The 17010-nt window shown below is 34.0% G+C and overlaps 1 protein-coding gene across 1 annotated transcript; it reads left to right on the forward strand.

Annotated features, from left to right (window-relative positions):
- Positions 1-1135: 1135 nt before the first annotated feature.
- On the forward strand, positions 1136-2193 carry LOC142537975 (uncharacterized). Its single transcript, XM_075643426.1, has 2 exons — positions 1136-1333; positions 1412-2193. The coding sequence occupies exons 1-2, from the start codon at positions 1220-1222 to the stop codon at positions 2093-2095; spliced, it is 798 nt and encodes a 265-aa protein (XP_075499541.1). The 5' UTR covers positions 1136-1219; the 3' UTR covers positions 2096-2193.
- The last annotated feature ends 14817 nt before the right edge of the window (positions 2194-17010 follow it).

Below are 17010 nucleotides of genomic sequence, written 5' to 3' on the forward strand. Positions count from 1 at the left end.
TAAAGATTTTTTGTGATTGATTCACATATACCGTGTTGCTGATTAGTGTTGACAACACTCAAGAACAACACTGACGCAGAGTGTTGATCGAAGAGTGGTTGTGTTTGTTTTAAGCAATACATTTGTTTTTATTTTATGCATCTAGTTTTTATGTGGTTTGTTTTGATGCATTTTTAATTCCTTAGAGTCTCAAGGAATTTGGTTTTGTTTTCTCACTAGTATTGTTTTGGTGTAAACGATTTACCTAATTTTTCTAGTGAATTTTTTGTCATGAGACATCGCACAAGTATTCGTACTTGTGCATAATTTAAAACTGATGTTTATTTGTTAAATATATATTTGTTTGTTAATACTAAATTTTCGCTGCACGTTGTGTGCTCGTGTTGACAACACCAGAGCACAACACTAACTTCTGATACACACATTATAATATTTTAATTTTCTGTACGTTTATGAGCGAAAATTCCTTACAACCTTGTTTTCAGTGCCCACTTGCCACTTGTATTCTTAGATGTTGACTTCATGTAACGCTGTTCTACTTTTCTATCATGTCACATCAATAGGATCTTGTCAGGAACGCTCATCGAGGTAAGATTTTACCTATGTCGCACTCGAGTGTGACACTGTTATCGAGATACTCGAGTAGAAATCACTCGGGAGCTTGTAAAAAAGAGCCCGGGCTTTCGGTAGCCAGGGGAGAAAATATCTCAGACATTCACCTGCCCAGCTGCTGAAGAAATCATCCTGTCATTTGACTCTGATTTTCGTTATTCATTTAATATCTCGAGTCATTCATGACCCGAGCTCTCACGAGATATCAATACCTAACAAAAAAAATCTCGTTTCATTTCATCTTATCAAATATGATCTTAGCATATTTCTCAATCATGTATTTAAAAATTAATATTTAATAACGAAATCAAGTAAAAAAATTAAAAAATCTAATATATATCAATAAATATTCATATTTCGAGATACCATCCCATTTTCATCGGTAGCTGACTTACTTTCCCAGACAACTTTCCCAAGCATCAAATTACAGGTGGCGTGCTGCTACAACAGGTGTACGATTTCCGCACCGCCACCTTTCTCTCCTTCCTTTTAATTTAATTAATGTCACCAAAATAAAATGGTGAACAATGTTCTCTGATTTACAGAACCCTATTTCATTTCATCTTTGATTAATCGATATATCACAACACGAAACAGTATCGCAGCCATGTTTACAGCCAAGAATACGCTTCTGAACCTTTCAAAGTCTCTGTCTCACAACAATCCTTCGTTCCCTCTTCGTCCTAAAGCCTCTACAGTTTGCTTCACTTCTAATTCACGGGTAAACTTAATGCAATATTACTTTATTTCAAATGATATTTTTTTCCTGATTAAACTCATTAATAATTGGTTATTTCAGGCACGACTTGCTACCAACGATGGCGGCAGGAGAGAGTACAGTCGGTACAATGCTGACGAGGCCGTGCAAGAACCAGGAAATGGGGCTGATTCTCACAAAGCCGCTAGGGATGCCACAAACGAAACGGTGGACAAAACAAAGGAAAAAACAGGCGAAATGAAGGAAAACGTGAAGGAGCACGCTGAGATTACGATGAACAAGACTATGGAATCTAAAGACAGAGCGGCGGGAACTGGGGACGACATGAAAGAGAAGGCGAAAGAGAAAACCGAGGACGTGAAAGAAAAGGGCAAGGAAGAACTAGGCTCCATTGGTGACAAGGCCCATGAGATGCGTGAAAAGACTATGGACGCCGCCGGCAGTGCAGCCGACAAAACTAAAGATTACGCGTACGAAGCGAAGGAGACGACAAAGGATACTGCCGGGACCGCGGGCGAGAAGTCTAAAGGCGCGGCGGAGACGATTATGGATACAGCGCAGAATTTAGGAGAGAAGGCGAAGCAAACTGCGCAGGGAGCTTGGGGAGTGGCCAAAGATCAAACTCAGAAGATCAAGGAGACGGTGGCGGGGAAATCGGGTGGAGTTGACGTGGATGACTACATCGAAGAACATGTGAAGAAGCCGGCGAGCGAGACTAAGGAGAAGGTTAGAGAAGATGTGGTGGATTCGACGAGGCGCCATTAAGCTTTTGAATGATACGTCGGTCTCTAGATGGCGTTGGAATAAATTCTTTTATTTCCCTGATACTAATTCTTGGGTTTAAGAATAAAAATTATTTTGCTGTTTGCATTTTTGATTTTCTACTGGATTCACAAAAAAAATAAAAATTAATCATGTAGCTTCAAAAAGAAAAGTCGGCTTATATATATTTTTAAAATAGACACAAAATATTAACAATATAATATTAATGGGTAAAGATTCAATTTATTATTGAGTTTCAAATTAATTATGTTTAACATCGTTATACACTTCAAAAAAATCTATAACTACGAGAAGATTTTTATTATTCAAAGGAGGATGATTTTATGTTTAAATTTTTTAGTTCTCGATTAACATCTTTAAATTATTTTCTGACATGAGCATCGGAATGTCTACGTCAGACAAACATCGTCGTTTCTGACGTTTGTTTGTAACACATGTGATATTTGTATAGATTTCTCTCCATCAGCTACTTAGATCCGTTAATCACAATTTTTGGTTACATCAACTATTAATATATAACATTTTAATTTTAAATATGATCAATGAATGCAAGCTATGTATTTTTCCTGACAGCGAGGATATAAGGGTAATTTAAAACTTAGAAAAATAGATCCGATGCATAAACACTTAGAATTTGGATGACAGGCAGCCTTCCAGATTATCCAGAAAGTAGTGGAAATCACAACTCAACAAATCCACGCGGAAACCCGATATTTCTTCAATAAATTAATCGGATAATTGCAAAAGCCAGGTAATGGGAATTAATGTTATATTAATAATTTTTGTCTTTAATCAATAGCTGATTTGTCAGTAACACGATAAAAATAGTTAGTCCAACACGAAATTTAATTTGAAATATTTTTCTTATTAACATTTTAGGCATATTTTACATTTCACACACTTGTAATGATGGCTTAGTGTCCAACAACATGGTATCATACGGACCATTTTTATCCGATTGTTACACGACATCAGACAAGTTATCAATTTGTACGTCGCGTCGATTTGCATCCCAATAGTTAAACTTTCAAATTTGAAAAATCAACTTCAAAATTTTAGGTGTATCAATTATAAAAATGAAATAAAATACACTGTGATTAGAATGGAACCTAAAACATCAAGTAAATTAGAAAATATTTACTTTTTTTAAAAAAAATCTTAGTACAAATGTAATAATCATAATTACCGTTTGTTTCGATATATTATTTATTCATATTTTATCCAATCTAATATCATGTTTGATGTACTATTATTTATTCATCTATCAGTCAATTATTTTACATCAATCAAATTATCAAATATTTATCTCATATCAATCAAATCATTGAATTAAAATTACAATATTATCTATAATAAATAATATTATAAATATTTTATTAATATTTTCGACATGACAAAACAGTAATATTGCATGATCTAAAATTTAATCACATTAGTCAATCAAATCAAACATTATATTAGCTATCATTTTTATATATTTTATTATTACAAAATATAGTAGGTCTCTCGTGAGAAGGTCTCACGAATCTTTATATGTGAGACGGGTCAACCCTACAGATATTCACAATAAAAAATAATACTCTTAGCATAAGAAGTAATATTTTACATGGATGACCCAAATAAGATATCAGTATCACAAAATACGACCCGTGAGATCGTCTCACACAAATTTTTGTCTACAATATTACTTATCTCTATACTATTTTTCTCTCTCATGTAACGAACCAAACGGTAAAAGTACAATAGAAGTGTACAATTGTTTTCTCACAATTTTTGCGGAATTACTGATTTAAATTAGATACGGCTCTAGCTAAGATAAATTTATTAAAAACATATATGCCCACATGTCAATTCTTAGACTTCGATATGAATAAATCGCTCTTAGTGGTATAAATCTGTTCCAATAATAATAATAAAATAAAATAAAACGTGAATTTAATCCTATGTTACAACAAAATCTCCATGCTCTAATAAAGAAAAAAATAAAATAAACCCCACCGATGAACAGGAGATGATGTAGTCAATCCACAACTTTGTTTTAAGTAAGTCGTCTATGAAATGGTCTCATATATCTATATTCGGATTGATTCGTCTATATTTATAATGAATAATAATATTTTTGATATAAAAAATAATATTTTTCTATGATCCTAACATGGAAAACTATTTCATTGAGTTTTTTCTGTTATTTGTCTCAAGACAGAGATCCTCGGACATGACCCGTCAATCGATACAAAAGGTAGAAATAAAATCGTCTGATATTTTGAAATAAAATGAAATTAAGATTTAACATCATATTCAAGGAAAAAAGACCAAAATGATTAAACAGAGTAGATAAAGATAAGATAGTGGTATTGTCAAAACTGAAAGGCAACATATCTGACTGGCACAACCTCCATCCCGCTACCTCCAAGCTGGCTGCGACGCCTACCGGCCGGCAGCTGTACCTGAAAACTCAGCCTCCCAATTTGTGCATGTTCTAGTGCTCCATATATTATTTTGTCCTACTTTTCCCTGAACTGTGTGATATGATCATTTATTTCCCTGTCTTATGCAGTAAGGATTTTATTCTGATTTAATCTACTTAATTTCGTCGATCCACACATGTTTTCTTTTCATGTTAATGCCAAACACAAGTTTGCGGTTTGGTACACAGGAAAGGATTCCGTTGATCACTAAATTTGACTCTCCATGTCCAAATATTCGAGGATATCTGCACGCACACTTACTTGTTTAATTGTGTGATCTCTCTTTTACTTGAACCTTAGCGGAGGAACAAGAAAATGAAGTGTTTTTTTCTTCATTTCGTTCTGACGTTCTTGAAAGAAAAAAGATCTAGTTTTTAGATTACATTTGTCCTATCTGGATAAGGGTGAAAAGCGGAGCTTTGGTTTCTGATATTCATAATCTCAACAAAAAATTTGGGATTGGATTACAAGAATATTATTAGCTAGAGATGAATATAATCTTCAAGTCCACGTTAAACTCGCGCATTTAAAGCTTCTACACTCAAATTCATTTGAACCCGATCCTCTTACTGACTATTATATATACGCTGGCCCATCTATATATATACACACAGACGAGCAAACATGCAGGAAGGGGGAAGCCAAGAGTATTTGAATCGTGTTCAAGATCGGAGACAGACGCCGCCGCAGATACCGGATTTTCAAGGGGACGAGAACCATCATCAACCGCCACCGTCCCAGAAGTGTCCGCGCTGTGATTCTTCCAACACCAAGTTTTGTTATTACAACAACTACAGCCTTTCTCAGCCGCGGTACTTTTGCAAGGCTTGTAGGAGGTTTTGGACTCACGGTGGTACCCTGAGAAACGTTCCAATCGGAGGCAGTATCTGTAAAAGCAAACGGTGGAAACCTTCATCATCTTCACCGAACACTGAGATGGCCAGAGGAAATCAATCTCTATCACCCCCACGTCCGTCTCAAAATTTGATCAGTACCGGCGTGATTTCGGGTCAATCATTAATGAGGACTTCGCCTACAGTTAATATTTCGCCATTAGGGAATATCTTATTCTACCCTGCTGGTGGCGCAGTTCTGCCTTCTTTGTGTTAGCCAATATCGAGAAGATCGGATCACAAAAATTAATTTCTTGTGAATTTCAATCATCTCTTCTTCATAGGATCGATTGTTCTACGTATTTAACACGAATTAATTAATTACAACACACAGAAATTATAGATTACCCTTGAAGCGTGTTTTCGATCTTTCTCTGCACTAGATCTACGCTCCAAACCTCCAAGCCTTCTCCAGTGTTCTCTCAAACTCTAAACGTAGGATTGTGTGTGGTCACTTATTACAATATCACATATATAATATATATTTGTAATATCTTGTAACATAAAAGATAATGACAATATCTTTTTAAAATATAAATTTAAATGGACAGAATATATTATACCATATCTATAAGATTAGATGATAAACTTCCATGTAATATAATAGTCCAAATAAATTTATCCCACATATACCATAAATTATAACTCATATAATTTATCCGAGATTATATTAGAGCCACCAAAGAGACCTGGTCGGATTCAATTAAATTAAGCTCTAAATTAATTTGATTCAATCAACTCATGATTAATCAAAATAATTTATTAATCTTATTCTACTTCACTAAAAGAATAAGATTGCACTATCAAATTAATTGATATTACTAAAGCACAAAATCAATAATTATATCATCTGATTTATCGACCCAACATATCACCCATGTCGATCAATTAGAATATCTGAGACAGGGTATCATGATCATATAACCCATATTAGATATTCATAGCTTCTCAACCCTCATCTTCTCTTTAACAGTCCCATGTGATCACATCACATAATTAACTCAACAAGAATGTTGAATTACTGAGCTCAGATTTTACTGTCTTCTAGAAGAACTTGTGAGTTTATGATTCATACCTATTGACTAGGTGACATATTTCATATTACGAACATATGTTCTTTGTTATTTCACTTTGATTCCCAAAACATCAAGATATTGACCAATAGTTTGGTCTTACTCATTGATGTATCAAAGAACTTCAAGTTAGTAATCAAAGTTCATTATCCGTTCAGGATTAAGGTGTTATGTACGACAATCTAGTGATTTTGAATTAGTATGGTCAAATCAAATTCAAATCTCACGTGGTCCAGTCCAATACAACAAAATGTATCCCTAATTTTATTACAAAACCAAAGATAGGCTTCAATAAAATTGAGACGATCTTATCAAAATAATTTGTCCTAATTTATTTACCGATCGTGGACGATAAAGCTTTGGGTTGAATTATAAATTGAATCTTTCTGTGTTTAACGACTTAAACACTCAATTTATAATAATACAACAATCCAATGGACATATGCATTGCTCAAAATAAATTTATTTAAACAAACAAATGAACATTATTCTAATTTCAAAATGTCATCAACATATAACAAAAGTACTCGATGGGCATCATACTACCGAACATTATTTTATCCTCCACTTGCCCTAGAGTAAATGAGTCATGTCTAGTACACCCATATTTCGAATATGTTCCTCAAAAGCTCTAGCAGGTAAGCTTAAAAGCTGCGTAAGCTTTTGGTGAAAGGATCAGCAAGATTTTCAGCAGATGCTAACTTGCACACTGTCACGTCTCCTCATTGAATAATATCCCTCACTGGGTGATATTTTCATTCAATGTGTTTTCCATTCTTTTGCATTTGCCACTGCACCACTGTTATCACAATATAAAGTAATGAAATTTGATGCAACAGGAACAACCTCAAGGCTTAGCAAAAAACTTTTTCAGCCAAACGGCTTCTTTTGCTGCTTCACAAGCCGCTACATACTCCGCTTCCATTGTGGAATCAGCAATACATGATTGCTTGATACTCCTCCAAACAACGGCACCACCACCCAATGTGAACACAGATCCTGATGTAGATTTACAAGAATCTCTATCAGCTTGAAAATCAGAATCAGTATAACCCACAGGTGCCAACTCTGAAGCCGAATAAACCAACATATACTCTCTAGTTCTGCGAAGATACTTGAGAATATGCTTTACAGCAATCCAGTGCTCTGGTCTTGGGTTTGACTGATATCTACTAACAATCCCAACAACATAACAAATATCTGGTCGAGTGCATAGCATAGCATACATAAGACTTCCTACAGCCGAAGCATAGGGAACTCTTTTCATGTATTCCACTTCACTTGGATTCTTGGGATTGTGATTCTTTGACAAGTGAATTCCATGTCTAAAAGGTGTTTGACCTTTCTTGTAATTTTTTATTGCATACCTCACCAATATTTTATCAACATATGAAGATTGAGATAAAGCAATCCGTTTGTTCTTCCTATCCCGAAGGATTTGGATACCTAGAACATAACTTGCTTCTCCCAAGTCTTTCATGTCAAACTATTGAGACAACCAATTTTTGGCAGATGTCATCACCCCTACATTATTCTCAATAAGTAGGATGTCATCCACATATAGCACAAGAAAAATCACCTTGTCATCCAAAATTTTCTTATAGACACAAGGCTCATCAAGATTTTGATCGAACCCATAATCTTTCACAAATTGATCAAATATGATGTTCCAAGACCTAGACGTCTGCTTAAGTCCATAAATAGACTTTTTCAGTTTGCATACTTTATGCTCTTGACCGTTGTGAATAAAACCATCTGGTTGTACCATATAAATGGTTTCGTCAAGATTTCCATTAAGAAATGTTGTCTTAACATCCATTTGCCACACCTCATAATCAAAATGAGCTGCAATGCATAAGAGGATCCGAATAGACTTTATCATAGCCACATGTGAGAAGGTTTCATCGTAATCGATTCCTTCTCGCTGGCTAAAACCTTTGGCTACCAATCTAGCCTTAAATGTCTCCATTTTTCCGTCTATTCCTCTCTTTCTCTTGTAGACCCACTTATACCCTATAGGTTTCACCCCTTCAGGAATGTCTACAAGAACCCAGACGGAGTTAGTGTACATGGATCTACATTTCTGATTCCATGGCACTCCTCCATTGGTCAGCGTCAACATCCTCCATAGCTTCTTTGTACGTGATGGGATCCTTCTCTTGTTCAATGGAAACCGCATCAAACGATTCTCCATAGAGCAAGTATCTAGAAGGTTGTCGAATGAACCTCCCTCTACGTCTAAGTTGTGGAGGTTCTTGGTTGATTGAAATTGATTGTCGTTGTCTTAAGTTCTCTTCTTGACCATTTCCTTCATTCTCCATTTGGATATGATGGGGTGACCGATCATTGGAACCAATGTCTTCTACCACTTCATTTGTTTGGAAACCAGTGGTTAATGGTGGTAGAAATTTGAATTCAAACTGAGTAGGTTCAGTGCGGATCTCTGGAGTAGATGATTTAGCAATCTCTTCCAAAAGAACCTTACTCTTTGATTCACTCTCTTCTATGTGCTTGTCCTCTAAGAAGGTTGCATTTGTACTTACAAATATCTTTTGTCTTGAGGACTATAGAAGTAATATCCTCTTGTTCCCTTAGGATATCCAACAAACATGCATAATTCTGATCTAGTTTCCATTTTATCCATTTTTCTCTTTAGCACATAAGCATGACATCCCCATATCCGAATATGTCTTAGATTAGGCACGCGCCCATTCCACAATTCAAGAGGTGTCTTAGAGACAGAATTAGAAAGAACCATGTTCAATAAGTATATTGCAGTTTGGATAGCATATCCCCAAAAAGATGTACTGAGCTTAGAGAAACTTAGCATGTACATAACCATGTCCAACGAAGTCCTATTTCTTCTTTCAGAGACACCATTCTGCTGAGGTGTAGCTGGTGCACTCAATTAGGATATCATCCCATTATCTGATAAGTATGTTCTAAAGTCATTGGATAGATACTCGCCACCTCTGTCTGATCGAAGTGTTTTTATGCTCTCACCTAATTGTTTTTCCACTTCATTTCTGAATTCCTTGAACTTTTCAAAAGATTCAGATTTGTGGGACATTAGGTAAACATAATCGTATCTAGAGTAATCATCAGTGAATGTGATGAAATACTCAAATCTACCTCTAGCTTGTACACTAATTGGTCCACATACATCAGTGTGCACTAACTCCAAAACTTCATTGGCTCTATGTACTTTAGATTTAAAAGATCTCTTAGTCATCTTACCTTCCAAACATGATTCACATACAGGCAAGAATTCCATCCTTTAAATTACTTAAAGGACCATCCTTTACCAACCGTTGAATTCTATTAAGATTGATATGACCAAGTCTCAAGTGCCACAAACAAGTTTCATTAGTCGGAGACAATTTAATTCGTTTGTTGGATTCAATGTGATGCAAAGAGCTGTCATCATGTTTTAAGACATACAAATCGTTATTCAAATGTCCCTTGCAAATAAGGGCTTTATTCAAGGTAATATCAACCACCATTTTTGAAAAATGACATAATATCCTTGTCTAAACAATAAAGCAACATAAATCAAATTTCTAGTAATCTCCGGAACATAATAACAATGTCTTAAAACCAAATGTTTATTATTCGAAAAATTAAGATAAACAATTCCAACAGCTTTTGTAGACGCCACAGCTCCTGTACCAACTCTTAGAGTATTTTCCCCTTCATTGAGGCTTCTGGTTACTTGGAACCCCTGCAAAGTATTGCATATATGATTAGTGGCTCCAGAATCTACAATCCAAGTATCAGTAGAATCAACCACTAAACAAGACTCAATAAAAGATAACTCACCACTAGCTTGCTTCTTGGAAGCTAGATATTCTTGGCAGTTTCTCTTCCAATGACCCTTTTCTCCACAATGGAAACATTTTCCCTTAGGCTTGCCATCTACCTTGACCTTTTTTTCATTTTGTTGTGGACCCTTCTTGTTGGGCTTCTTCCTTTTATTCCCATTTTTACCTTTCGGCTTGGAATAAGATGGCCCAGCAGAAGCAACAACAAATGCATCACCAGTTTTAGTCTTAAGAACACTTTCAGCATTTTGGAGTTCCTTCATCAGCTCAGTCAGGGACATATTTAGCTTATTCATGTTATAGCTAACTTTAAACTGTGAGAACATCTCAAGGAGAGTCTCAAGTGCCATATCAACATGAGTCTCTGATTTGATTTAAGCCCCTAACACCTCAACCACGTTAAACTGAGCGATCAATGCAAGCATATGATCTCTCACGGACGTCCCAGGTTTCATGCGCATGTTCATAATAGTTCTAATGGCTACTTGTCGTGCCTGACGTCCTTGATGCTCAAACATTTCTTGGAGGATATCCATGATTTTTGTAGCAGTGTCCATGTTCTGATGTTTCTGTTGCAGCACATTTGAGATGGATCCCAAAATGTAGCAACGGGCCATCTCATCAGAGCTGATCCACTTATCATAAGCCTGCCTTTGAGCTACTGTGGACTCCGCCGTAGGCACCGATGGACATGGTTCATTGAGCACATATAATTGTGTTTCTCCGCAGTTAAGACAATCAACAAATTACGTTTCCAATCAATGTAACTTTCTCCGACTAGTTGGTTGTTGGTTAATATCATAGACATTGAATTTCCAGACATTTTTCTGAAATTAAAATAAATTTTAATGAGCAATGCAATAAATAAAATTATGTGTTATGCATGAAATGCATTTGTAGATACCAAAAAACTACTACAATACAGCAATTTACCTAAAACTCCAAAATACACAATTTTTTCTTTAGGAAAAAAAACATGTTATTTATAGCTAGGCTGAGACTCTCCCACTAAATTCAATATATCTAGCAACTCATGCAATATCAATTTAGTATTGCTTGATTTTGGCCATCAAAAGATATTGTAAGAATATTCTATAGGAAATTCTCAAAATATCATTGATTTAAGTGTATACCCTTAAATTAATTATTTATCAAGTACCAAATTAATTATGTCACCTATGGGGTGGTTACAATTAATTTTACTATAAAATAATTATAATAATGGGTCCAATCAAGTAACCAAAACAATGTAGCCCTCCAATAAGGAGACCAATAAAATTGGCACGAGGCATACATATATTCTTACTAATGGACTAATAAGGGAGACTGTGGGCTTATTTAAAATATACCCTCTCACACTTAATATTTAAATTTAATTTTGGGTTTTATCCGATTAATAAAATCATGACTATTTTAACTCTTAAAATAGTTCAATTATTAATCATAATATTTATTCTCTAAACTAAAAATTATAATAGAAAATAAATAAAATTTTATGCATGACAATATGATACCTAAAGCGGTGTTTATGCAATCTACATGACAAGATGCATGAATGACAATTAATTTCGTAATTAAATCAATATAAGCAATAATTAAAGCAAGAACAAATTTATGGCCCAACCTAGACACACAAAAAAATTAAAGATCTAATTGATCCCAATTTGGCCCAATTCTTCAATTTTTTAAAAAATGTGTCCAGTCCAAGTTATTAATCCAGCAACCTGGTTTGGCCCATGAATAATTTTCCGAATCCGACCCGAAAGCCCATGACCCGAACCTGCGATCCATCTTCTGCAACCCTACAGAAAATGTTGCCGCCACCGTCGCCACTGCTGGAATCGCCGAAAACCTGCGGACGTGAAGATTTGATTTTTCATGGTGAAATCCAGATTTGCTTTTTCATGGTGGTTTTAGGAATTTGCAGAACAGGTCCCTGACGTTTTGAAGAAGACGCACTCTGGTCCCTGGAATCCTTTGGACGAAATTTCCTTCTGGTCCTTATGGTTTTAATTGAAATTGCATCCGGCCCTCCAGTTCTTTAAACAGAAATAGAAAAGCACAAATCCGAAAAATACAATAAAAATTGCACGAAAATATACAAGGGGAAACATGGAGTCGTAATCCAACCCCTTGGTTACAGACTCGAAAATACGAAGTACAATTTCACCAAAAAAATATGGCCATAAACTGTTCAAAAATAAATAAATCAATCCATTGAAACCACAATCACATAAATCTAACACCGCTTTAAACTAAACATGCATAAATAAATAATTAATTCGAAATACACAAAACAATATCAAAACCCGTGGCTCTGATACCATATGTTAGCCAAGATCAAGAAGATCGGATCACAAAAATTAATTTCTTGTGATTTCAATCATCTCTTCTTCACAGGATCGATTGTTCTACGTATTTAACATGAATTAATTAATTACAACACACAGAAATTAGAGATTACTCTTGAAGCGTGTTTTCGATCTTTCTCTGCACTAGATCTACGCTCAAAATCTCCAAGCCTTCTCCGGTGTTCTCTCAAACTCTAAACGTAGGATTGTGTGTGGATCACTTGTTACAATATCACATATATATAATATATATTTGTAATATCTTGTAACATAAAAGATAATGACAATATCTTTTTAAAATATAAATTTAAATGGACAGAATATTATTATACCATATCTAGAAGATTAGATGATAAACTTTCATTAAATATAATAGTCCAGATAAATTTATCCCACATATACCATAAATTATAACTCATATAATTTATCCGAGTTTATATTAGAGCCACCAATGAGATCGGGTCGGATTCAATTAAATTAAGCTCCAATAAATTAATTTGATCCAATCAACTCATGATTAATCAAAATAATTTATTAATCTTATTCTACTCCAAAAAAAATAAGATTCACTCTCAAATTAATTGATATTATTGAATAACAAAATCAATAATTATATCATCTGATTTATCGACCAAACACTTTGACTGTCATGCAACCTTTACCCAAAGGAGTGAATCAAGTGACGGCTTCGGTCAGTTTTGGCGGCTGCGGAAGCGGCGGAAATATGACACTTATACAGGGAATGAATCTCCAGTCTTTGAAGCATCCGGCTTCACAACAACTACAAGCCCAAAACCGACTTTTCCCATCACACCAGATCCTGATTCTGCAGAGGCCTCTGAGTTCTTGGACTCAAGCCTCTATAAACAGAAGTATAACCTTCCTTTCTTCCGCGACAAGCTCTAGTTTTTGGAGCGGCGCTGCCACTGGCGGAAACTCCACCAAACGGCCGCGATTCGTTGAATCCAAATCAATGGTCCTGTAACCATCATCCGGGTTATGATCATTCAAATCAATAAACTCTTGTTTCGTATTTATCAACTTTTTTATTGCATGACAATAGCCAAGAAGATTTGTGTTGCAAATACTATTGATAAAGAAATTAAATGGGTCTGCTTGGTTAATTCTTACAACTATTGATATCGCCTTTTGCTTTTGTTCCTTCATTTCAGATTTGACATTTTAAATTTCAGAAACAATTTCCTTGCAGTCGGTTAACTAGGCCTCGTAGAGTATACATCAAGTCTTCCAGAAGAAATAATGGAGGTGGATAATATGAGCAAAATGCATTCGAAATAAGAAAAAGGCAAAGCAATAAATGACATGATTATTCATCGAAATCTTCCCATATATATAATTTTATTATACTACACACTCGATGATCATTTGTATGAACACTGATTAAATGACATATATCTATTGAATATATAATTTTATCACAATTAATAAAAATCTGTAACCTCGTCGGTGTTAACATAAGAAAACACAGCAATATATATATATATATATACACGTATGTACGCGTTAAATATCAAAAGGTTGGACAGTGGTTGAATGATGTCGGTGGTTTAAAATAAGATAACGACTCCTGAACGCTGAGGTGAATGGAAGAATAGTGATGAATGACAGTGAAGAGAAGTGGAAAGGATGAAGAAGAGAAAATAAAAATTTGAATGAGTTTTGTTTTATTTTATTGAAATCCAAATTCTATCAAATTCTTTCGATCTGAAGAGATTCAATTTGAAAAGATTTGAGCTTATCCAAAAAAAAAAATACATTCTCTTTCAAATTTTTGTTAAAATCGATAGTTTTAAAATTGGAACTAGAAATTTCTAATAATTTTATATTTATCATTTAAATAATTATATTAATAAATTCTACAACTAGACGATAAGATAGGTTTGCTTTTTAACTTCAAATTTACTCAACATTCTCATATTGAATATAAAGCTCATTTTTTAGTCAATTACAATTAGAAACTAATATTTAAAACAATATCTACTATAAAACGATTGGTAAAGATAATTTTAATATTTACCAAAATAAAAATCATATAGTTAAGATTTATGTTGAAAATTAAGTTAAATATAACCATAAAAAGTACATAAATTTTAAGTCATGTTAGTATCGGAAATAAATTTAGAGACTGGGAGTTTAAAAAATATTCAACAATGTTACAAATATTTCATATTTTTTTCAACAAAGTTACAAATATTTCGGTTGTGTTAGCAACACTAAAATGAAATTTTATTCAGTTGAGTTCTAAGTAAGTTGACAATGAGAATTGTGCATAAATAAACTGACTGCAACTGTTTGAACAAAATGACTTATCAAAACTCATTTTGTGTTATCAAATGAGAGGTAAAAAAGTAAAATGAAAAGTAAATTGACACAATTTTGTTTCTGGATGTCCAGACAATTCAATACTCATACGTCATCCATTCTTCCTCACAGAAGTATTGCACTAAAAGATTTTTGTAATTACAAGCAATTGAAAATCACTCACTTCAACAGGACTTAACACTGTCTGATTGAAACTCTTCGTAAACTTCAATCTCAATCAAAATGAGCAGTAAGACTTCTTGCTCTCAATTACACATATTTTACAGATAAATTCTAAGCACGAATTGATCCTTAAATTATCAGAAAATATCTTATTGGCGTGAGCTTGATTTTATCAGTTACGGTCGTAGAAAGCTTTTTCAAAAAAATACAATAGATAAGTTAATTCAGAAATTCGTTGAGTTAGATAGCCTCTTAAATGCTTGTCAAACTGATCTATTTATAGTTTTCATCTGCAACAGTAATCTTTTTAAATCATCTATTCGTTTCCAAGTATAGATCTCTTTGTTTTCATGTCATCGTCTTTTCTGAGATATTCTAGTAGTGTGCGTGAATTTTGACTGTCTGAGAATCAGTTATTGTTGGTACAAAAAAATTTATCCGATATTTCAGATGGGTTTTAATTCTTAATCATTGAGTATACCGATATTTTTCATAGAATGTTTGGATTTGAGCTGACCGATCGACTAACCTAATCGTCAATAACCCAAGGACGAGTAAGGGAGAATACACCTCCCGAATTGCATAGACTCTTTTAGAAAGATTGTGCTATCACGAGAAAAATGGAGGTCCGCAGCCGGAGAGCAGAGGTACGGTGCAATATTTGGTTATTCTATAATACACTTGGGTACTGTTATTTTTATGATATTGTCAAATATTATTCTTTGAAATATCAATATATATGTCAAATTTCATAAAAAATATAAAAAATTCAGTAATTTAATGATATTATGTAACATATCTTGAGATTTGATAGATTTTGTGATACAAATAATTAACGACCCCAAGGTCAACAGTTAACTCTAGGGATGTAATCGAGTCGAGCCGAGCCGAACTCTTGAATGTTTGAGGTTGGTTCGTTTATAATCGAGCCGAGCTCGAGCTTTATTTAACGAATATATGCATGGCTCACAAGCTTATTCAAGTCTTTATCGAGCCTAAACAAACTTAATAAATATGAATTATACATTTAAATTTTCATTAAATTAATTAAAAATTAAATTATATATTTAAAAAAAATATATTATTCTTATTAAAATTTGTAAATTTATTATAATAAATAAATTTAATAGATTTTTATATATATTTCATAAATAATATGAAAAATCAATAAATCAAATATCAAAACTATTATTTTTTCATCTAAAAGATTACTCATGAACTTACCAACGAACATGTTCACGAGCTAACGAGCCGAATACTGTAAAGCTTGAGTTTTATTTGTTTATCTTAACGAGCCCCATTAAACGAGCTCAAACGAGCTTTTATCGAATCAAGTTTCGAATAGCTCACAAACGGTTTGGTTCGTTTACATCCCTAGTCAACTCTGCCTCTATGTTAAGTAGCATGACATGATTTTCAGAGTCGTATCTGAAGCGTTAAAGTTTAAACCCTAGGTTCGGCCCATTAATCCTAAGCAGGAAATGATCAAATTGGCCCAAATTGCTAGCCCATGCTTGATAAACTGGACCGCGTGGCCCCATTTGTTGTCTTTCTTCACCTGATACATTATTTTCGTATCGGAACACGTCCAATGGGTACAATATCTGGATCCGTACAACTATGAAAAACTGTAAATGTGGTTGTCTAAATAAATATATATATATATAATTTTGATACTTTATTTTGTTAAATTCCAGTTTCATGTGATATTTTTATTTATGTGTCAGATTTAGTTCTTTTCTAAGTGGTGTCGATATGGTATCGATGTATATAATGACACATCACA

Source organism: Primulina tabacum, chromosome 2 (assembly GCF_025594145.1).
Source record: "Primulina tabacum isolate GXHZ01 chromosome 2, ASM2559414v2, whole genome shotgun sequence".
Classification (NCBI taxonomy): domain Eukaryota; kingdom Viridiplantae; phylum Streptophyta; class Magnoliopsida; order Lamiales; family Gesneriaceae; genus Primulina; species Primulina tabacum.